At 32.9% G+C, this 22,763-nt stretch overlaps 5 protein-coding genes across 5 annotated transcripts; 3 read left to right on the top strand and 2 right to left on the bottom strand.

Moving 5' to 3' along the window:
* Positions 1–1,513: 1,513 nt before the first annotated feature.
* LOC111293588 (pathogenesis-related protein PR-4-like) lies at positions 1,514–2,385 on the bottom strand. The gene is made up of 2 exons (XM_022886352.2): positions 2,015–2,385; positions 1,514–1,868 (listed from the first exon to the last, which is right to left on the bottom strand). Exons 1-2 carry the CDS (start codon positions 2,273–2,275, stop codon positions 1,677–1,679), a joined length of 453 nt encoding a protein of 150 aa, XP_022742087.1. The 5' UTR covers positions 2,276–2,385; the 3' UTR covers positions 1,514–1,676.
* A 284-nt stretch (positions 2,386–2,669) lies between these two features.
* LOC149514936 (auxin-responsive protein IAA16-like) lies at positions 2,670–22,655 on the bottom strand. The gene is made up of 2 exons (XM_089743102.1): positions 22,259–22,655; positions 2,670–2,945 (listed from the first exon to the last, which is right to left on the bottom strand). The coding sequence occupies exons 1-2, from the start codon at positions 22,507–22,509 to the stop codon at positions 2,768–2,770; spliced, it is 429 nt and encodes a 142-aa protein (XP_089599228.1). The 5' UTR covers positions 22,510–22,655; the 3' UTR covers positions 2,670–2,767.
* LOC111294613 (uncharacterized) lies at positions 3,884–5,328 on the top strand. The gene is made up of 3 exons (XM_089743099.1): positions 3,884–4,184; positions 4,327–4,716; positions 4,934–5,328. Exons 1-3 carry the CDS (start codon positions 3,927–3,929, stop codon positions 5,132–5,134), a joined length of 849 nt encoding a protein of 282 aa, XP_089599225.1. The 5' UTR covers positions 3,884–3,926; the 3' UTR covers positions 5,135–5,328.
* On the top strand, positions 17,107–17,920 carry LOC111293589 (pathogenesis-related protein PR-4-like). The gene is made up of 2 exons (XM_022886353.2): positions 17,107–17,494; positions 17,644–17,920. The coding sequence occupies exons 1-2, from the start codon at positions 17,237–17,239 to the stop codon at positions 17,812–17,814; spliced, it is 429 nt and encodes a 142-aa protein (XP_022742088.2). The 5' UTR covers positions 17,107–17,236; the 3' UTR covers positions 17,815–17,920.
* Positions 19,350–20,285, top strand: LOC111293587 (hevein-like preproprotein). Its single transcript, XM_022886351.2, has 2 exons — positions 19,350–19,831; positions 19,980–20,285. Exons 1-2 carry the CDS (start codon positions 19,427–19,429, stop codon positions 20,142–20,144), a joined length of 570 nt encoding a protein of 189 aa, XP_022742086.1. The 5' UTR covers positions 19,350–19,426; the 3' UTR covers positions 20,145–20,285.
* Positions 22,656–22,763: the final 108 nt, after the last annotated feature.

Here is a 22,763-nt window from a genome sequence, read left to right as displayed (position 1 = left end):
TTTAAAGTTTCGTTGCCTCTGGTTAAATGAGCCTTTTGAATATAAAGTTCATTGCCTCTAGTCAGAGGAGCCTTTTAACATTTAAATTTTCATTACCTCTAGTTAAAGGAGCTTTATGAATTTAAAGTTTCGTTGCCCCTGGTTAGAGAAGCATATTGAATTTAAAGTTCATTACCTCTGGTCAGAAGAGCCTTTTAACATTTAAAGTTTCATAGCCTCTGTTTAGAAGAACCTTTCAAATTTTCTTTAAAAAAAAAAGCTTTATGTTAATGTTTCGCCTTTTATATGTGTTTGCCCAAACAAAATTGATAACTTTTTATCTTTACTTTATTTTTGATTCTTAGAAATAAGCAAAGAGAGGCAACTGTAGGCACCAATTTTGTTTATATTGTTATTATTAATTAATTAATTAATCTTTAAAAAAAGTCAAAAAAATTTTTTGTTTCAATTTTGGCAGCTGAAATCAACCTGCCATAGTGGTTTTTTTTCCCATGACACTGCCTAACTTGGCAGCATGAAATTTTGTTCCAAAATTTTTCATATAAGGATCTTATGACATCTAGGATTTGAATCTCAAAAGCTCTATAAATATAGTTAATTTTTGCAAAACATGAAGGAAAAAAAAGAGAATACAGTCAAAAGAAATAGGGAGAGCTAAGAAAAAAAAGAAACATAGAGGGAAGCCTAGGTGTTCTGCAAAAAAAAAAAAAAACACTCACAAGCAAAAAAAAAAAAAAAAAATAATCGCAGTCCTCTTTGACAAATGAACCAACAGCAAACAAAAAAATTTTTAAAAAAACCCCCCGAGAATAAAATTTTCAATCTATGAAGTTTGAGTATATTTTGAAAATTTTGATTTTGAGAGAGTGTTTAGAAAAAAAAAGATTAATCTGGGATTTTTTGAAAATTTTTTAAAAATTTTTAGGTCACCAGATTCTAAAAAGCTTTGAATTTTTTGACGATCTTTGAAGTTTCCATTAGCTGAAATTTGAGAAAATGGCCAGAATCTAAAAATTGTTTGAATTTACAAGCACCGTTTGAAGTTTTTGGCAACGGCATGGTGGTGATGAGCTAAAAATTGGGTAATTATGATGGTCAAATAGAGAAGTTGGGTTTTTAAAGAAAAAAGCTCTAGGGCTAGAGAGAGGGGAAAGGAAAAAATAAAAAAAAGAATATCATAGATAATACAATTTCATTAATATTCTCATAAGGTGAGAATTTAGAATTGACTAACCAGAACATACCTTCAAATTAAGCTTACTCAGCTTCATCAGCAAAAAATACTTTTTATTAAAAAAAATTTTTTTTACTAGAATTTTGTCAACGAGTGCTCACTCTTTTAGTTTACTCACTATATTACTTTGAAAAGAAAAATTAATATTGCTTATTATTAGATCCAATTTTGATATTATTTTAGGTAGAGCTTCATTCTCTTTTTACTAATCATTTTTGCATAAAATTAAAAACAATGATCTTTATCATTGGGTGAATTGCAAAGGGTTACCCCCAACTCTTAACATGATTAATAATGTTACATAAATCAATGGAAGGAATTATTATACAGTCAAGCCCACTTTTCTATATATGATCTTACCAACAGCAAACATTTTATTCCAATAACACTATATTAGATGGCGGTTCTTACAGATTATTCATGACATTTTGTGAGGTAAAAATTAATGGGAACTGACAAGGGTACTGTCACCACAATCCACAAACTCATAGTTCACGATAAGGTAGCCTTGAGCATAGCCTTTTCCATCAGTGTCAATCTGTTGAAACACATTCCAGTCCAAATCTAAGCCTCCATTGCCACATTTATCAACGATTCTTACAGTTGCCTGAGCTCCAGTGCCGGTGTTGGTCACCTGCAGGTATGCAATATGAGACTAAAATAAGTTTATAGAACATAATTTTAATGAACGCACCAGGTATCTGAATTTAATTGCCTTCAACATTCAGTTATATTCAATAAGGAGAGAAAAACTAAGAGCTTGAATTATAAGTTGCTTACCTTTAAGCACTTTCCACAGGCCTCTTCCCCTTGAGGACCTTCCGGTGCACAGAAGGCGGTCCATCCATACTTGCTGCGCCATTCCAAGGGCTTATCAGCATACCATGTGGAGCAGAAAGCACTGACAGCAGTCAAGTCCCAGTTATTCTGCTCAGGGTAGTAGTAATGGTAGGTGGCTCTCACATTAGAAGCACTTTGGGCTGTGGCAGAAGCCACCAGACAGGCCAAGAACACAACGCTTATGCTAACCAGTCTCTCCATTTTTTTTTTGTCAATTCAATTTGTAGCTTAAATTCATTTGCAGGGTGCTCAAATTTATACGGAAAAACGTCCCCTGACAGACTTACTGATAACCTTATAATGTTCAAAGTTAAACCTTAACCTTGTTAAGAGCATATGATTTTGAGGCTCTCAATTCATAGAGATGCTACATCACCATCATATCTGATACCAGCTGGCACGGAAGATATATGGTTCTGATTTCTTAGCTTCATTTCTGGATGTAACAAATCACACGTGATGAATACTTTAAACATATTATAGAGACTCAACAAGGGGGCAGTCATTTGTCGTTTGGTCAATAAGTGTGGCTCATCCACTGGAGTCAGGCCAAGTCATTTCTTGGATAAACACAATGCCGAATCCTTACGTGAGATATGACAAAATCAAAACATTACTTTATTTATAATATGGTAGAGCAAAAATATCAACGGGATCAAAACAACAGCATATTCCCTCATCACATTATATGGCTTAAAGCAAAAATATCAACCGGATCAAAACAACATCCATGCAGACCTTAACGAACGCTGCAGTGGCGGCGGTGGCTGTGCTGCTGCCGGCCTTCTCGCCCTCGTTGGAGCTGTTCTTCTGGACTGCCATGATGTTCTTCCTGTAGGATCTGACTGGTGGCCATCCCACCACTTGTGCTCTGAAATCAAATGTGCCCTCAATTTTAAGTAACTATATAATTTCATTTTTTTACCAGGAACATTAATCATATTGGTCAAAACAAGGAAATAACATTCTAATTTTCCATTTTTTTCTCTTTTCTGTTAAAAAAATAAATTGCTATTTGCATTTTACGAAACTTTGGTAGCTTTGCTGTGGACTATCGCATCCACTTTCCGGTTAAACCATTGAATTATTGTTTGGGTGTTGAGAAAAGTACTAAAGATTCCAAATGTTTTGTTTTTTTCCCTCTTTTTCCTGACAAACAATCGAGCCATCAAATATCCCAAATTAAACTATTTTTCCACTTTAGAAGGCCTAGATTTCATTGAAGACTCATCTTCTTCAAGTCCAAATGAATATTCAACAATGGAAGAAAAATTTAAAATCATCTTAAAAAAAACTCTAAAATCAAGAAATTAATTAATTTCATTGAAAAATATACTCAATGTCTAATGGCATTTGTTAGCATTTCTTTTTATTAATATATACCTACAAGAACGGGTGCAACTGTTAGGAACTGATGACTTGGCCTTGAGTCACAATTATTGACAAAATGACCCCCAAAAAAAAAAGCATGAAAATCACTAAATCTCAATTTAAGGTCATGGGCTATTTAAATTTTTTTTTTGGTAAATAGCTTATGTATGAAATGAACTTTAATTAGGGAAAAAGAGCAATGATTGCAAAAAAACGTTTATTTTGTATTAAATTTTAAAGAAAAGCATACTTTGAAGTTTGCCGCCACTGAGTAAATATTCCTGAATCGACCTTGGATACATCAAATTAATTATTAAGAACATGAAAATCACATTTCACATGGTCTTAAAGAAAGTCAGGGTTTAATCTTTACACGATTAAGGGTTATCCAATAATTTTATCAGGGAACCTTTCCCTATAAATTTGAGCACCTTGGAAACGATTTGAAGCAAACAAGTTGAAGTATTCACAGAAAAAAAAAATGAAGAGAATAAGCATTAGCATTGTGCTGTTGGCCTGTCTGGTGGCATCTGCCGCTGCACAGAGTGCTTCTGGCGTGATAGCTTATTGGACCGACTACAATGTTACAAACAATAACTGGGACTATAATGCCGCAAATGTTTCCTGCGCCGCTGTGGATGGCGATAAGCCCTTGGAGTGGCGCAGCAAATATGGATGGACCGGTTACTGTGCATCAGTCGGTCCGCAAGGTGAAGAGGCTTGCGGCTTGTGCTTGAGTGTAAGGAACATTTCCTAGTTCTTAATTAGTATTTTTTTCGCTCCATATATATTGAATGTAAAATGAAATGAAATTTCTGAGTTATAATAAAAAAACAATCGCTTAATTCTCATCATGTCATGCATGCATACATGATGTGCAGGTGACCAACACTGAAACTGGAGATAAAGAAACGGTGAGAATTGTTGATGCATGCGGCAGTGGTGGCCTAGAGTTGGACCTGGAGACAGCTTTTAGACCGATCGACAGCAATGAGAACGGCAAGGCACAAGGGCACCTTGTTGTGGACCTCGAGTTTGTGGATTGTGATGCCGTACCACCACCACCGGCAGGTCCAAGTGAGTCTAACGTCACAGCTTATTGGACTGACTACAATGTTACGAACAACAACTGGGACTATCATGCTACAAACGTTTCCTGTGCTGCGGTGGATGGAGATAAGCCCTTGGAGTGGCGCAGCAAGTATGGATGGACCGGCTTCTGTGGAAACGTTGGTCCTCAAGGGGAAGACGCTTGTGGCTTGTGCTTAAAGGTAAGGAATACATTTTCTCTAGCTCTTACTGATTAATCTCTCTCCATATTGAATATATAAATTAATGCTTTGAAAGAAAATTGAGGCCATAATATAATATATACATATATATTAAAATTCTGGGTTTTTTATTCATCAAAAAATGGGGGATTTATATATTAATTAATTTCATGCATATATAGTTTAATTAATCTTGGCTCTGTCACTGTACTTGCAGGTAACCAACACAGCCACGAATGCTGAGGAAATAGTGAGAATCGTTGATGCATGCGGCAGTGGAGGCCTGGAGTTGGACCTCGAAACTGCGTTTAAGCCAATTGACACCGATGGAAAAGGCCATCCACAAGGGCATCTTACTGTGGACTATGAATTTGTGGATTGTGGCGATTCCAGCCAAGTTCTTGTCTATTCCCAGTAACTTCTCGAGTTACAGAAGATTGATTCCCACTTAACTAATTTGCCATGAATAAATCTGTAGGAACCATGTTTTATGTAATAAACAGGTTAGTGGGATGAAAGTCTTTGCTGTTTGTAAGATCAAATGCTTAAGTAGGATTGTGTACTGTGCTTAAGTCTCAATCAATGTTGTGATAAAAAAAATTATTATTAAGATGAAAGTATTTAGGATATTCAAGTGGTAATGGTATTGTCTCAACGATTTTTTTCGTCCGGGACTCATATTATTGGACTTAGGTAAGAATTTCTAAAATCGTCATCAATCTTTTTATAAAGTGTTATTATAGGATGTGATTAGTCACCAAAAATATCATATTTTAATAAAAATTTTAAAATTAATTAAAATTACTAAAAGAAATTTAGATCTACGAAATCATAGTTAAATTCAAAAGTACGATTACAAGTGAAGAAGATGTGTAATTTTGTAATTTTAATAATACGATCTTTTTTTTATTTAAATTTAATTTCTTGAAATTTATTTAAAAATATTTTTAGTAAAATTATTTTTTTTATTTTTTTATATTTTATAAATTCTTCAACATTTTGACAGAAATTAAAATATATATATTTAGAAAAATATTTTAAAAAAATTAACCATTTACAAAATTCTCGAAATCTCCTCATAAGATATTTTATTTATTTGTTTTAAAAAAATTAGGAATATCTTGACTTTTTGGTGAGTTCTCAAAATTTATTAAACAAATTTTACAATTATTTCGACTTTTCGGTGAAATCTTAAAAAATTTTGAGCAAGTTTTAGAATCATATCAACTTTTTGACAAGATCTTAAATAAAATCATTTTTTTAATTAAAGGAATTTATTTTTTATTATGATTATTTAAAAAAACTTTTTATTATTTATTAATTATTTTATTATAAAAAAAATTTAGATTATCCCGACTTACAAAGAAATCTAAATATTTATATTTTGATTGTATTAAAGAAAATTGAACTCATCCAATTTTCTATATATATATATATATATATAAAATATTCAAAATATCAATTTTTTTATTTTTATTATTTTATAAGATTTTATTTTAAATAAAAAATAAAATTATCGTAAATTTTTACTATATATTTTATTATATATATTTTATTAATTATTATTATAAAATAACAAAAAATTATTCTGGTAAATTTAATCATTTTAACATGTATAAATATTACGAAAAATTTAAAATAACAAAAATAATATTTTTAAAAAATAAAAAAAAATCTAAAAAATTTTTTTTTTACCTAAACTGAATCAGTCAACGTTTCGATTAACGTGCGATTCGGTCTGACTATTCGATCGCATTTAGCGGTTCCATTATGCAGTTCGATCACGTTTAGCGGTAAGATTCCAGTCCGGATCGGGTTCAGCGATTCGATTCTGGTTCAGTTGAACTGGCTAAAGGTTGATGGAAACGCGGGTCAACGGGTAGGGTGCATGTATCTCGAGTCGGGTCACGGGTTGATGCGCAGATCCTCTGGGCTTAAAACGTTGTCGTTTTGACCCTTTAATAAAACGACATTTTGGCTCTGGCGTTTTTTATAAAAGTAAAAAAAAAAAAATTTCCCTCATTTTCTCTTCTCCCTTTCTCTTTACACTTTCATAGCCTCTCTTTCTAGCCAATCGATCAACTGGTCAAGCCGCCGTCGCCACCATTCCGGCCACCGTCGGTGGTCATCGACCAGTCATCAAAAAATATCTAAAAACACCAAAATGTTTCCCTCAACTCTCTCTTGTCGAATCTGAGCTTGGTTTCACATGAAAGTGTCCCAAATGATCTATATCAGCTTTCAAAGCTTCGGTCAAACTTTTTTTTTATTATTTTTGACTTTTGATTTTTTTACTAACTTTTCCTCTTTTTTGTTTGCAGTGAGCTCTTGGCGCTAGGTTCTTCCCTGCGGGGAGGACTATGTTTGATTTTTTTAATTTTTTTTAGTTGAAAGTTTTTTTTTTTTTGGCAGGATCTCATTATCTCTTTTGTTAGGTTCGACTAGGAGCTCTATTTATAAAGCTCCGACCGTATCCTATGCCTGAATAGGTGACAAAAGGCTCGGCATGGGGTGCGAGCACGAGCTCCGCACCCCTTTAATTTTTTCTTGTCTTATTGTGTAGTAGGGCACATTGCAGCTAGGATAAAAATTTGTAAGGTATGGGAGAGGGATAGGTTGTGGTGGGTAAGGCATGGTGGCAGTGGTGCCTTCCCTTTTTTTTGTTTTTTTTTTTATTTTTTATTTTGTATTTTTTATAGTATTTTGTATTTTGGTATTTTTTTGTATTTTGTAGCTTTGGTATTTTTTATTTTTTATTTTTTGTATTTTGTATTTTTGTTTAATTTAATAAAAAAATAATACAAGGCATGCTAGGCTTAAAAAAATAAAATGGGCTTTGGGCCCAATCAAAATCAGACTTTAGGTCCAGTCAAATTGAAATCAAGCCTGAAGCCCAATTGAATTAAAATCAGATCTTGACCCGATAGCCCGAGAATTAAAATTCGGTAACCAAGACTTAATTAAAATATAGACAAATTTGGTGTCTACAGTTGTCCTTCTTTGCACATTACTGAAGATCAGGAATAGGGCAAAAACAAATATAATAATTTTGCTTGGAATCCAAAGGATTTTTTTTTTTGAACCTAAACTACTAAGAGAGTTTTTCTCATCAAAACAAAAATGCTCTTCTCACTCGAGGCTCGATAACTATTGAAAATTTAAAATCTGAAAAAGGCTCCTCTCAGTAGAGACTCAACAATTTTAAAATTTTATCTTGAAAAAGCTTATCTCAGTAGATGCTCAACAACTTTAAAATTTTATCTTGAAAAATGATCTTCTCAGCAGAGGCTCGACAGCTTTAAAAATCTCATTTGAAAAAGTTTCTCTCAACAGAAGCTCAATAACTTTAAAATTTTATCTTGAAAAAGCTCCTCACAATAGAGGCTCCACAACTTTAAAATTTTTATCTTAAAAAATGCTCCTCTCAGTAGAGGCTCAACAACTTTAAAATCTCATTTGGAAAGCTTCTCTCAGCAGAAGCTTAACAACTTTAAAAATCTCATTTGGAAAAGCTCCTCTCAGTAGATGCTCAACAACTTTAAAATTTTATCTTGAAAAAGCTCCTCTTAGTAGTGACTCAACAACTTTAAAATTTTATCTTGAAAAATGCTCATCTCAGCAGAGGCTCAACAACTTTAAAAATCTCATTTGGAAAAGCTTATCTCTGCAGAGGCTCAACAACTTTACAATTTTATCTTGAAAAAACTTCTCTCAGCAGAGGCTCAATAACTTTAAAAATTTATCTGAAAAAAGCTCATCTCAACAGAGACTCAATAACTTTAAATTCAAAAAGCTCCTTTAACTAAAGGCAATAAACTTTAAATGTTGAAAGGCTTCTATGACTAGAGGTAACAAACTTTAAATCCAAAAAGCTTTTTTAACCAAAGGCGACAAACTTTAAATATTAAAAGGCTCCTTTAACCAAAAGCAACTAACTTTAAATTCAAAAAGCTCCTTTAACCAAAGGCAACAAACTTTAAATATTGAAAGGCTCCTCTGACTAGAGGCAACTAACTTTAAATTCAAAAAGCTCATTTAACCAAAGACGATAAACTTTAAATATTGAAAGGCTCCTCTGACCAAAGGTAACGAACTTTAAATTCAAAAAGCTCCTTTAACCAAAGGTGACAAACTTTAGATATTGAAAGGCTCCTCTGACCAGAGGCAACAAACTTTAAATCCAAAAATGCTGAGAGGTAATGGTATTTGAAAGATTTATCTAAATAGAGAGTTCATATCTTTTCTGTTTTTGACTTTTTTTTTGTTGGTCTTAAATTGTCCTAGAGCCATACATCTATCTTGTCACATGAATGTGTGAATGACATTTTCATGTTTTTGCAATGTCATGCAGCAAATGATGATCATGATGCAAATGCACTTATTATGCAAATGAAAATATCATCTTTTTTTCTTTCTTTTTTCGTTTTCATTTTTCTTTAATCCTCAAAATTTCTCAAGGTTTGTTTCTTTTCTTCTTCTCTTGAATCCCATGCATTCCGTAGTTGATTAAGTTTCAACGAAAAATATTTCCTTCATATCCCATATTCCATGTCAACCTCTTTATGACTTGTAGGCCACTTTTCTCATTGACCTTTGTTCCTTGCTATTTCTCTCATCATTTTAACTCTCTTTTAAAATAATGTTTGTATATTTTATGGTCATTGTTGTTCCTTTATCATCTTTTGAATTTCAAACAATTATAACACATTGCACATTTCTCTTTTTTTAATGAGAGGGACAAAAAGAAGGATAAACAAAATGGTATTTTATTTTGGTAAAAAGTAGAAGTGTTTCATGCATTATTAAAAAGATAGAACAAGGACAACAAGTAATCATATAACAAATATTTAGATCATCATGAACTAATTCATCATGGATTCTCTTCTAAACACTCCTGATTGGTGCCCTTGACTTTTTCAAAAATGCAATAAACAAAGCAAGCCCAAAATCAATAAGATCTTCTAGCACATATTGAGAATTGAGCCACTCCATTCACTATCCCTTTTATTTTTATCTAAGCTACCCTTTCAGATTTTCAATTCAGATATCTTTTCAACTTATTTTACTTTTTTTATTTTTTTTAAGCATAATACTTTTTTACTATATCAGTATTGACTGGATTTGACAGATCATCTCCATCCATTCTTGCCAAAATCAGTGTCCCACCAGAAAAGGCTTTTTTCACCATATATGGTCCTTTCCAATTATGAGTCCATTTTTCTCGAGAATCCTGTTCGTTAGGAAGAATATTCTTCAATACTAATTTTCCTTCTTGAAATTATCGTGGGTGAACTTTCTTATCATGAGCTCGTATGATTCTTTTTTGATATAGTTGACCATGGCAAAATGCAACTAATCTCTTTTTCTCAATGAGATTTAATTATTTATATTGAGCGCAAACCCATTCAACTTCTTCTAACTAAACTTCCATAAGAACATGCAATGAGGGAATTTTAACTTCAATGGGCAACACTACCTCCATTCCATATACCAATGAAAATGGTATAGCTTATGTAGATGTGCGAATCGAAGTTCGATAGGCATGTAATGCAAATTGTAGCTTTTTATGCGAATATTTATATACACATGTCATCTTTTTAATAATTTTTTTTATGTTTTTATTGGCCGCTTCAACTGCCTTATTAATCTTTGGACGATAAGGCACTAATTTATGGTGTTTGATCTTAAACTGAGCACAAACTCAGTCATCATTTTATTATTCAAATTAAAAAAATTATCCGAATGATCTTTTTTTAAAGGCCATATAGACATATGATCTCTTTCTTGATGAATTTGCAAACCACCATTCTTGTCACATTAACATACGAAGTTGTCTCTACCCATTTTGTGAAGTAATCAATCACCACTAAAATGAATCGATATCCATTTGAGGCTTTTGGTGTAATAGGCCCTATCACATCCATTTTTCACATAGAGAAAGGCCAAGGTGTTGATAGAACATGCAAGGATGTTAAAAGAACTTGAATCTTGTCTACATAAATTTGATATTTATGGTATTTTTTAGCATAGTCAATGTAATATTTTTCCATTGATAACCAATAGTATCCTACTTTCATTATTTATTTAGTCATCATGTGACCATTTGCATGAGTTTTACAAACATCTCCATGAATTTTTTCTAGTAACTTTTTGGCTTCAGCAGCATTCACACATCTCAATAGTGTTTGGTCTCGACTTCTCTTATATAAAATTTCTCCCTCTAGAAAGAAACCCATTGCCAATCTTCTCAAAGTTCTCTTATCATTCTCTGATATATACTCTGGGTATTATTGATACTTAACATATTGTAATATGTCAAAATACCATGGTTTTCCGTGAACTCCGTCAACATTTGAGCAGTGAGCTGGTTTCTCTTGCAAGCTCAATTTGATGGGTTAGATTTCAGCATTTTTATTTAATTTAAACATTGCTGCCAATGTAGCCAAAGTATCAGTCATTTGATTCTCTTCTCGGGGTAAATAATAAAACCAAATACTCTCAAATTCTTTGATCAAATTTGATATATACTTTTAGTATAAAGTCAACTTTGAGTCTCTGATTTCTCATTTTCCTTGCAATTGGTATATGACTAAGGCAGAGTCTTTATAAATTTTCAATGCATAGGCTTTCCTTTCAAGAGCAGCTTGAAGACGCAGAACACATGCTTCATATTCTGTCACATTATTGGTGCAATCAAAATTTTGTTTTACAGTGATCCAGTAATCCCTTTCTAGAGATATCAAAACTACTCATATACCATGCCTTAAAGCATTTGATTCACCATCAAAATACATATTCCATATGTCTTCATTATGCTTTTCTTTATCTATGTGTAGTATAGACATTAAGTCTTCATCTAAAAAATTAAATGTCACAGGCACATAATCTTTATGAGCGCGTTTTGCAAGAAATTCAACAATATCACTTCCTTTGATTACCTTTTGGGACACATATACAATGTCATATTCAGAAAATAACACTTGCCATCTTGTTATTCTTTTCGACAATGAAGGCTTTTCAAAGACGTACTTGATTGAATCTAATTTTGCAATGAGCAAAGTGGTATGATACAACATGGATTATCTGAATCGACAAGCCATCCAAGCTAATGCATAAAACATCTTTTTCAATGGTGAATACTTTAACTCGTAATCAGTAAACTTTTTACTCAAGTAATAAATAGCCTATTTTTGCTTTCTTGTTTCATCATATTGCCGTAAAACACATCTCATTGACTTTTCATGCACTGTCAAATATAGGATAAAAAATCTTTCAAAGACATGCAGCATTAATACTGGTGGGTTTGATAAGTATTCTTTAACTTTTTCAAACGTCATTTGACAATCTTTATCTCATTCTTCTGACTCGTGTTTTCGAAAAATCGTAAATATGAGATTACATTTGGCTATAAGTTGGAAAATGAAACGAGCAATATAATTCAATCTCCCTAAAAATCTCTTTACTTCTTTTTGAGTGCGTGGAGGTGGTAGCTATTGGATGGCATGTATCTTATCTGGATCTACCTCTATTCCTTTCTTACTGATAATGAATCTCAATAATTTTTTTAAGGTTACACCGAAAGTGCATTTAGCTAGATTAAGCTTGAGCTGAAACTTTTTTAATATCTCAAATAGCTTTTTGAGATTAGTTACATGATTTTCTTCTTCACGAGATTTGGCAATCATGTTATCCACATACACTTCTATTTTTTTATGTATCATATCATGGAATAAAGTTACCATGGCTCTTTGATAAGTTGTCCTAACATTTTTCAAACCAAAAGGCATTACTTTGTAGCAAAATGTTCCTCATAATGTCACAAAAGTAGTCTTTTCCATAACTTCTTATGCCATTTTAATTTGATTGTAGTCTAAAAATCCATCCATGAATGAAAACAGAGAATGCCTAGCGGTATTATCCACTGGAGTGTCAATGTGGGGCAATGAAAAATTATCTTTTAGACTTGCTTTATTCAGATTTCGGTAATTAACACACATTCTCACTTTGCCATCTTTCTTGGGTACTGGGACTATATTTGTCACCCATTCGAGATATTTGGCCACTTCTAAGAATCTCGCATCAAATTACTTTTTCACTTCTCCCTTTATTTTCAACAATATTTCAAGTTTCATTCTTTTCAACTTCTGTTTAATTGGTTTGCACTCAGGTTTCAGAGGTAACTTATGCATTACAATTTTAGTATCCAGTCCTTACATATCTTGATATGATCAAGCAAATACATCTACATATTCATGAAGTAACTTTATCAACTCTTGCTTTATTGGTGATGACATAGAAGTACTAATCTTAACTTTCTTTTTAGTTTCTTCATCCCCCCAAGTTAACAACTTCGTGGCTTTTTGATGAGGCATGATTTACTTCTCTTTTTGTTCCACTAATCTCAATAATTTTAAAGATATGGCATGGTCTTTCATATTCTCTTTATCATCAAGTTCACCAATATAAACAGAATTTTCAAAATTAAATTCTAGAATATTGTCATAATGATCTTTATATTCATTATTCAGATACCTGAAAATAAGTGAAATGGATGAAATGTAGAAGGATGTATAGTAATGCAAGGAAATGAAATGAAAGAGGCAAAAGAAATGGACAAATGTGTTGCATTTGTCATTTATTCAATTGGAAATAAGGAAACAAACACACATAAGATATTTAATGCTTTTAACAAAAGCATTTAGATTATGTTCAACACATTACTGTGGAGAAAATTTAAAAACAACAAGTAGCTCATCAACATGCCAATTTTTCAGTTCTGCACCAAGAGGAGTGAGATAAACCCATGGATAGCCTGAATCTTTATTTTTCTTTTCTTCACCCATCATTTGTATCAAAAATTTAGCGAAGATATTTTTCAAGAATGGTGTAAACTTTTTTCTTACATTGCCTGTCACATCTGGATAGATATAACCAACTAAAATGAAAGTCTCGTAAAAAGGAAAAAAAGATAAGCTTTCAGTTTCTACTTGTCCCAAAAAATGAGCCAACCTTTTTTCTTTTTTTTCCTCTATGAACTTTATTCTTCCTTTTCGAGTTGGCTTATACCCTAGCCTAAACCTATCATCTTTCTTAGGCATCATTCATGGTCGTTGTATCCTTTGTAAGTCAACCTACATTTTATGTCCTTTTCCTACCACTTCTTTAAGTGCCATTTTAGAAGCTTTGGATAGATATGAAACAGGCACTTTTGATCTTTCACTCACATAGGTTGCATTAACGAATTCAAAAGATCTGAAAGAACATTCTGGAGCTTTTTCAGCTGCTTTAACATATAATACAGTAGAGGGTTTAGTCACTAATAGATCTTTTTCACCAACAACAATGACCATATTTTTATTAATTATGAATTTTACTTTTTGATGTAAAGTGGAAAGAATAGCTCCTGCCATATGAATCCATGGTCGTCCTAAAAGACAGCTATAGGAAGGAGCGATATCCATGACTTGAAAAACTATATCAAAAGTACATGGTCCAATTTGGATTGGTAGCTCGATATCACCTATCACTTCACGACGAGTCCCATCAAAAGCTCTCACTATCATATGACTCATCTTTATGTAAGACATGTCAATTGATAATCTAGATAGCGTAGTCATAGGCATGACATTCAAAAAAGATCCATTATCAATGAGCATCTTTACCAATGTATGATCCTTATATTTTGTGGAGATATGTAAGGCTTTAATATCACCTCTACCACCAGATGAAATTTCATCATCACTAAATGATATATAATTTTTTACTATGCGATCAAGTTTCTTCATAGATATATTATGCGCTACATAAGCCTTGTTGAGTACTTTGAGCAAAGCATTTCTATAAGGCTCAAAATTTAATAATAGCGAGAGTATAAAAATCTGAGTTGGTAAACGATTTAGTTGCTTTACCACACTATATTCATTGTGCTTAATAAGCTTCAAAAACTCACAAGCCTCTTTTTTTGTAATTGAATATTTACATTCTCGATCTAAGATTGGGGTTGGGTGAGTCTCTTGATCTTTGGGCTATTTATCTTCTTTTTCTAAACTTATTTCCCTTTATTGTACTTTTTTTTTTCATGCTCTCTCAAGTGCTTTAGGAGTATAGCACCGCTCACTTCGAGTTATGCCTGCTACGTCAGTTATGTTTGCTGTGCTTGTATCACATGAGCCATATTGAATAGATCTACTATCCAAATCTTGTGATATGATATTACAATCATATTTTTAAGGGACTGCCTTATTCGATTTGTACGGAAATGGGTTAAGGACCTCGATTGTCACTTTTGGCATAGTTGTACAAACTGGTTCACTAATTTGTGCACTCAATTTGTCATCATAAAAGATTGTGACAGGCTCAAAATTGACTTATTAACTTTAATATTCGGTTTGTCTTCATAGAAGATGGTAACAGGCTCAAAATTCATTCGGTAAGGCCTACTTTTGGATGAGTCTCTTGTCACAACATCCACTAAACTTTCTTCATGTTCTTCATAAAATTCAACTAAGAAAGAATTCATCATTCTCTACAAATCTTGTTGAAATGCTTTACAGTCTTGAAGTGAATGACCAACCATCCTTATATAAAATTCATAAGTGTGATCTGAATTATATATGAAATTTCCATTATTTGAATTTTCAGGTATTGGATGAATCATATTTGCTTTCATAAGAGCAGTAAATATTTCATTCATAACGGTTCTGATCTCGCTTACTTCTCTTCTAATATTCTGGGTTGTCTCACTATTTAAAGCATTTCTTGATCCTCTACCATGATTAGGTAACGGATTGGCCTTCACACTTGGTCCAACCTTGGTTGTGAAATTTAAAATTTTATTATCAATCAGGCTTTGGACCCTTCATTTGAAAGCTATACAATTTTTCAGAGAATGGCCTTGAATTTCATAATGATAGTCACAGGAAGTTTCAGGATCATACCACTTTGGATATGGAGGTTTCAAAGGCTCTATGAGTTGTCGAGCCACCAAGTGTTTCTGGAGCAACAGAGGAAACAATTTCATGTATGTCATAAAAATTGGATCAAATCATTGTTGCTCTCGATTATTTTGAGATTCCCTCTTATTAAAGTTCATGGTATTTGACAAAGAGAAGGTCGTGGTAAAGGTACTCGAAGATGAACATTGGCTTGAAAAGTAGGTGTCTGGGTTTACACTGGTTGAAAATGGTATGGGTTTTGGAAAATGTTAGAAATGGTTGGGTAAGAAGGTTGGTATATAGGATATGGGATAAAGGTCTCAGTTTGGGTTTTTCAGTGGTGACAACTTGCACTTCTGCTTTTTTCCTTTTGGATGGTCTTTCTTTTTTTGATCCAAAAATATCACCTCCATCAATCTTTCCATTTTTAATGGCATATGTTATTATCTCTCCCATAATCACCATATCAATAAAATTTTTTATGGCATGACCGATAAGCCTATCATAGTACGATGCTTGAAGGGTATTGATGAATAAAATGATTGTTTCTTTCTCAATAAGAGAAGGTTGAACTTGAGCAGCAACATATCGCCATCTTTGGGCATATTCTTTAAAATTTTCATTAGCTTTCTTTTTTATGTTTTGCAATGACAATCTATCTGGAGCCATGTCTGTGACATGCTTATATTGAGTAATAACTTCTTTTGCTAGATATTTTTATAACTGAATACAACTCCTGTCTAATTGAATATATCATTTGACAGCTGATCCAGTAAGACTATTCTGAAAACAATGGATAAGTAACTCGTCATTGTTTGTATGCCCAGTCATTTTTTGACAGAACATAGTGATATGTGTTTAAGGGCATTTGGTTCCATCATATTTTTCAAATTTTAGTACTTTGAACTTTGGTGGGATTACCAAATCTGGAACCAGAATGAGTTCACTAGCATCAATTGTGCCAAAAATATTTATACCTTCAACAGCTCGTAGCCTTTCTTCTAAGAGATCTAACTTCTGCTGTGCCTTTGTATTCTCAGATTGCTCAAATGTGCCTTTCTTTAGGTTTTCTTGTTCTTTTGGGTCATCTAAATCTAGGACCATAATGGTCTCAACATGACTTGCTCCAATATTTAAACCACCATGTCCTTGACCACATGGTTGAACTGTGAAAGGAGGTAAATTAAACTGAGCATGTGGCTGTCTTTTAGGTTGTGTCATTTGTGGATACATTTGATAAGAGGTTTGAGCATAGGGTGGAGTAAACCCTAGTGGATACAATGGATCTTCCCTGTCATTGGTATTTTCTTGGGCTTGAGGATCTTTCTCAGTAGTTACTTCTTCAGCAACCCATTTTTCCTTGGTCATTTTCTTCATCATGTCCATCATTGCAACCATTTCTTTTTGAGTTTCTTCTTGAGTCTTAGTCATTTGTTCTATCAACTCTTGTTGAGACCTAATAATTTGCTCATGTATATCAAATTGAGCTTTTTCTTATCAAATTGAGTTTCTTCTTGAGTCTTAGTCATTTGTTCTATCAACCCAGGACTCGTTTTTTGGCAACAAAAACTGCAGAAAAGAAAAATATGGAGAAATTGAGCCCATGCATTCTGTTGTTAGCTTGTGTGGTGGCTTCTGCTGCTGCTCAAAGTGCTTCCAATGTGAGAGCTACTTACCATCTTTACAATCTCGAACAGAATAACTGGGACTTGACTGCGGTAAGTGCTTTCTGCGCTACATGGGATGCCAATAGGCCTTTGGAATGGCGCCGGAGATATGGATGGACCGCCTTCTGTGGTCCAGTTGGTCCTCAAGGGCAAGCTGCTTGTGGCAGGTGCTTAAGGGTAAGCAATTGCTTGAAGATTAATTATTTTTTATTTATTAGAAACGAAATATTCAAAGAAAATTGGAGAATTCACTTCAAGGCAGTGACCACGCAAGGTCATTATACTTTCCTATGATTAAATTAATTTTGTGTTTCTTGTTTGTGTAGGTGACCAACACTGAGACTGGAACTTCGGCAACAGTGAGAATCGTCCATCAATGCAGCAACGGAGGTCTAGATTTGGACATCAATGTGTTTAGACAACTCGACACTAATGGGAATGGCTATGCACGAGGGCATCTTATTGTGAACTATGCCTTTGTGGATTGTGGTGACTAAACCACTTGCCCTATTCCCATTCATTTTTAAGCTGTTACAGAAGATCAGTTTCCACTGGCTCACGAATAAATGATCTGTAAGAAAATCACCCCTCAATAAATTGATACTGGAATAATCAGAGTATGTACGTAGGTTACTTGCGGCGTGTAAGCTCACTACCAAGTAAGCATCAGCTTCCTTCTGGTCTACGTATACGTTTCTTATTATCCTATGTTTTGAATCCCAAACACTGAATCTAAGTCACTGTCTAGGTGAAGATCAGTTTATGAATTAGCCAATGAAATAAAATGTCAAAAACTTTGTGATAATTTTGCAAGAGTAATTAATTATATGTTATGATTAACTTATTGGCATTTGTAAAATACACAAGGGAATCCTGACGGCAACGCTGTAGTCCATCTGCAAACTGATAATGGCAAATCATAATCACTTAAGCCAAAAGAAGGCCACATGAAAACTTATGAAATTAGCTATAAACACCACAGTAGATGCCATAGTCATGGAGGAAATTTTAGTGTAAATTGGCATATTGCTTTTGACCAATATGTTCTCGTTCGGCATGAATGCATTAAAAGATTATCAATTTCGCATTTGAAAAATTCTGGCAGAATCCTGACATCATTAATGTGTATCATGGCTTGGTAATTGACATTGTCAAATTCTGACCAGAATATAAATTGACCAATTGCATAAGAAGTCTCTATGGTAGGTTTAAAAACAGTAATGAAAAGCTTTTCCTGATCCATTAATTAGGCTGAACCACTTTATTTTCTACGTTAGATGAAGCCAAACAATAACAGTAGTTTAATTCTTCAGCATTTCCTTTCACGGTAACTTTTTATTGTTAGTGTCTTATTTTCATGTGCTTTGCACTAACGCTTCTTATATGATTCTGAAATCGATACCTTCAATCGATCGAATGAACTTTAATTCAATTATCAAAATAGGTTTATACCTGTTAATGAGTTGAGATAATTATTTACTTGTTTAAATAATGAAAATTAATCTTAATACACGTAAATTTGATAATTGCATAATTTTTGTTTTTTTTTTTTTAATACAAAAGAGATTGTAACTTGAGATAAAAAAATTTTAAGTGTTAAAATTTAAAATTATTTAATTTTTTTAAAAAAAATGATTAAATAAATTAATTAAATTATACTCTATATTTTCAATTACAATATTCATTCACGTGGAATTCATAATTTAAAATTACATGAAAGGTAAAGATTTGATAATTTCATAATGACCTTTCTAAACTTTCTCGTTCATCCAAAAGATTTAGAACTGTCGTTTATGTCCAAGGCCCTAACAATCGGCCAGACTTTATGACCATAAAGGCAGAAAATGTGGTATGATGACACATTTTCAGCAGCCCATTTTGACTCTCTTTTATCCATTATGCTTATCTATACATTTGAGGAAAACCTGTAATGTTACGCACACGCATATAAACTCTTTTTTTCAAGGTCTGATCTAAAAAATCTTTGAGCCAAGATAGCTTGAATCAATCTCCACCCAAGGACAAATGTAATAAATGCCATTTGGCAACCGCTTCCTATAAATTCAAGCACCCTTGAGCTGCATTATGCAATGAAAAATTACACAAAAAATGGGTAACCTAAGCCTTTGCCTAATTTTCTTGCTTTGCTTATTATCTAGTGCGGCTGCCCAACAATGTGGGCGGCAAGCCGGTGGCCGGACTTGTGCCAACAACCTTTGTTGCAGCCAGTATGGTTACTGCGGTAATACAGATGATTATTGTTCACCTTCTAAAAGTTGTCAAAGTAACTGTTGGCCTAGTGGTGGTGGTGGTGGTGAAAGTGCCTCCAATGTTAGAGCTACTTACCATTTCTACAACCCCTCACAACATGGATGGGACCTAAATGCTGTAAGTGCTTATTGCTCAACATGGGATGCAAACAAGCCATTGGAATGGCGCCAGAAGTATGGATGGACCGCCTTCTGTGGACCAGTTGGACCTCGTGGCCAAGCATCTTGTGGAAGATGCTTAAGGGTAGGTTTCGATTTTTACTTTCATCAGCTGAATTACATTTTCTTGTTGAAATTAGGAACAACTATGTAGGGGAAAAGAATTTTTTGAAGAGCTTGATAAAGGCTTAGCAGTTTGGATACTAAAGCTATATTTTGGTCGTGATGAGCAGGTGACAAATAGAGCTACAAGAGCTCAAGCAACAGTGAGAATTGTAGATCAGTGCAGCAATGGAGGCCTAGATTTAGATGCAGCCGTGTTCCGGCAGATTGACACTGATGGAAGAGGCAACGCGCAAGGCCACCTTATGGTGGATTACCAGTTTGTCAACTGTTAAGATTGAAGTACTCCAAGCATATTCTATGATGTAATAATAAGAGAATTTGCTCTCATAAATCAAGCAACTTAAGTCAAGAAATAAATCAATAGATGTTCTTATTGGATGAGGGAAAAAAATAAAGAATTGTGGAATGCCAAATCAACATCTCCCAAATCAATCTTAGTGTGAATAATTGCATCAAAATGGTGATTTTGGCTAGTATTAAATTTAGCTTTTTCCTTATAAAAAAATCGTAATTTGAATATCAAAGAAGGCTTAACACTAGATATTTTTATATGCAAATACAAGCATAAAAGCAAGCATTCTAAAATGTCACTCATTCGATATTAATATCATTAATTTTATCTTAATAGATGCAGTAACATGGACATTTATTATTTGAAATTAATGATAAAAAAAATCATAATCATATTAGATGCAAAATATTAATTGTTAATTTATTGTTTGAAATGAATAGTAAAATAGTCAATTGATTCAATTACGATTTTTCAATTTCTAAACAGAAACAGCCAAACCCCCTGCATCCATTGGTAAGGTAAGAATTGTTGGCCAGTGCAAAAATGGAGTCCTAAACACCTATCTTACTTAGCCAAAAATAATAATAATAATAAAAGGCAATAATTCTATGCCTTTTTTTTCTTTCCACAAGCTTTAATTTTCTAATATAAGATGCATGCATCTTATCATAAGATTGAGTACATTGAACATAGTAAAAATTTTGACAATAATTAAATAATTGAATTTTTTAAATATATGTGTTAATCTTTTGAATTCGCTTATAAAGCTAAAAAAATTTCCATAAACCAAGCAAAACAATCATAACTAGTTCATCATATTCTTCCACATGAAGTGATAATTGGTTGAAAGTAATCCGATGAGAAGATAAAATAGTTGGGTAGATCAGCATTAATACCCATTACTTACTCACTATAAAGTCAAAGTCCCTATGAAAACCAAACATTCAAAGGAAATTAATGGGTAAACTAGGCTCGTTCATTTTTTACACCTTTAAAGCAAAATACTAAAGACAAGTTTTATAGATTTAAACTCTATTTAGATAGACAATAAAATTGATTATAATGAGATTAAAAATAATAACAAAAATTATTTTAAGTATGATTGAAAAAAAATTATTATTATTATTATAATTGAAAAAAATTATAATAAAAATTTTATATTTATTTAATCTCATTAAAATTAGTATTTAGATTCAATTAGTAGTACAATAAATTTAATCGAATTATATTAAAAATATAATAAAATCCGAATGAAAAATTAAATTTGAATCAAAATTAATAAAAATATATAACACTTATATTAATATAAATTAATACATTACGGGTTTTTTTTCCTCTTGGATCCTTAATCAAAACCGATCTTATATATTTTTGGATCTGGTTAACCAATGTCAATAAGCATCGATTAAGGTAGTTAAAAATTTTTTTTTAAGATATTTTATAGTTACTCTATTGTTTTTATTCAAAATAAGATATGCATTAATTGCAAATTATTTTCTTTAAATATCAAGTTAATGTGTTGCAGGTTGAGACTCGATTTTTAAACTCAGACATGCATTAATCCGATATTTCATATCAGTTTAATTGTAATGATTCATATTCTTATGAGATATTATGCACTCTAAACTTTTTTTTCATGTTTGACGTGGGATTGGAGTATCCTGTCTATTCCTTTTTGGAGGGCTTGGCATGACATTTTCCCCCACTCAATTTCATGATACTCTCTGTATGACTTTAGGACCCGGACATACACTCATCTGACGTCTCCAATTAACATAACTGTTATGGTTTACATTCTTATTAGGTATTGTCTTCTCTAGCTCCTCTTTGAGCTCACGATTTTATCCTACAAAAAATTTTTTATAAAAAAAAAGTGATGTGAATCTTTTTATATCCTGATAACCTCTACTTTCAGGTTCGATATGAGATTGAAATACCCTATTTACTTCCTCTTGGAGCGTTTGGCGTGATAAATGCATGCTCTTAATTCCAATTCTTGATGCAATTAATTTTCATTACCATCTACGTTACTTTAATTTAAAAAAAGAATGAAATGAAAAACACAAAAATCACCAAAAGAAGGAAAAATCTTACTTTGCAGGGTCATTAGAGCGAGTGGCGACAGTGCTCCTCTCCTTCAACTTCTCAGGTTCGTCCACCAATGCCTCCTTTGTTGTTGAAAGGTTAAGTTTCAAATCAACCGTCTCCGAGAACCCTCTTTTCCCATTATTTTTGGTGGTTTCACCGTCATTTCCATTGCCTCCGGGCAACCCTAGACGTACCTCCGTCTCTTCGAAATTAATCACGCTATACTTGTCACTCTCCGCACTCGTAATGCTAGTCATTATGATATCTGCACACCAAAATTTACGAAAAAAAATTGATTATAAAAAACTCGAATACGATCCGAACTTCCTTTGAATTTTTTTTTTCCTTCGTCTCTCTTGCTAGTGTGTTTGCCAGAGGAAGTGCATTTGTGAAGTGGGCGGAGGGGAATATGTGAAATGTTGGGAAGAAGGGCAAAATATGGCTACGTGCAAACATAATTTATGGTCTTGGAATGTCATTTTATGGGATTTTCAACGGCGATGATGATGCC

Source organism: Durio zibethinus, chromosome 14 (genome assembly GCF_047325235.1).
Source record: "Durio zibethinus cultivar Kanyao isolate XHJ-2024 chromosome 14, ASM4732523v1, whole genome shotgun sequence".
Lineage (NCBI taxonomy): Eukaryota > Viridiplantae > Streptophyta > Magnoliopsida > Malvales > Malvaceae > Durio > Durio zibethinus.
The sequence above is the reverse complement of the archived record's forward strand: the minus strand, read 5'-3'. Positions and strand labels throughout refer to the sequence as shown.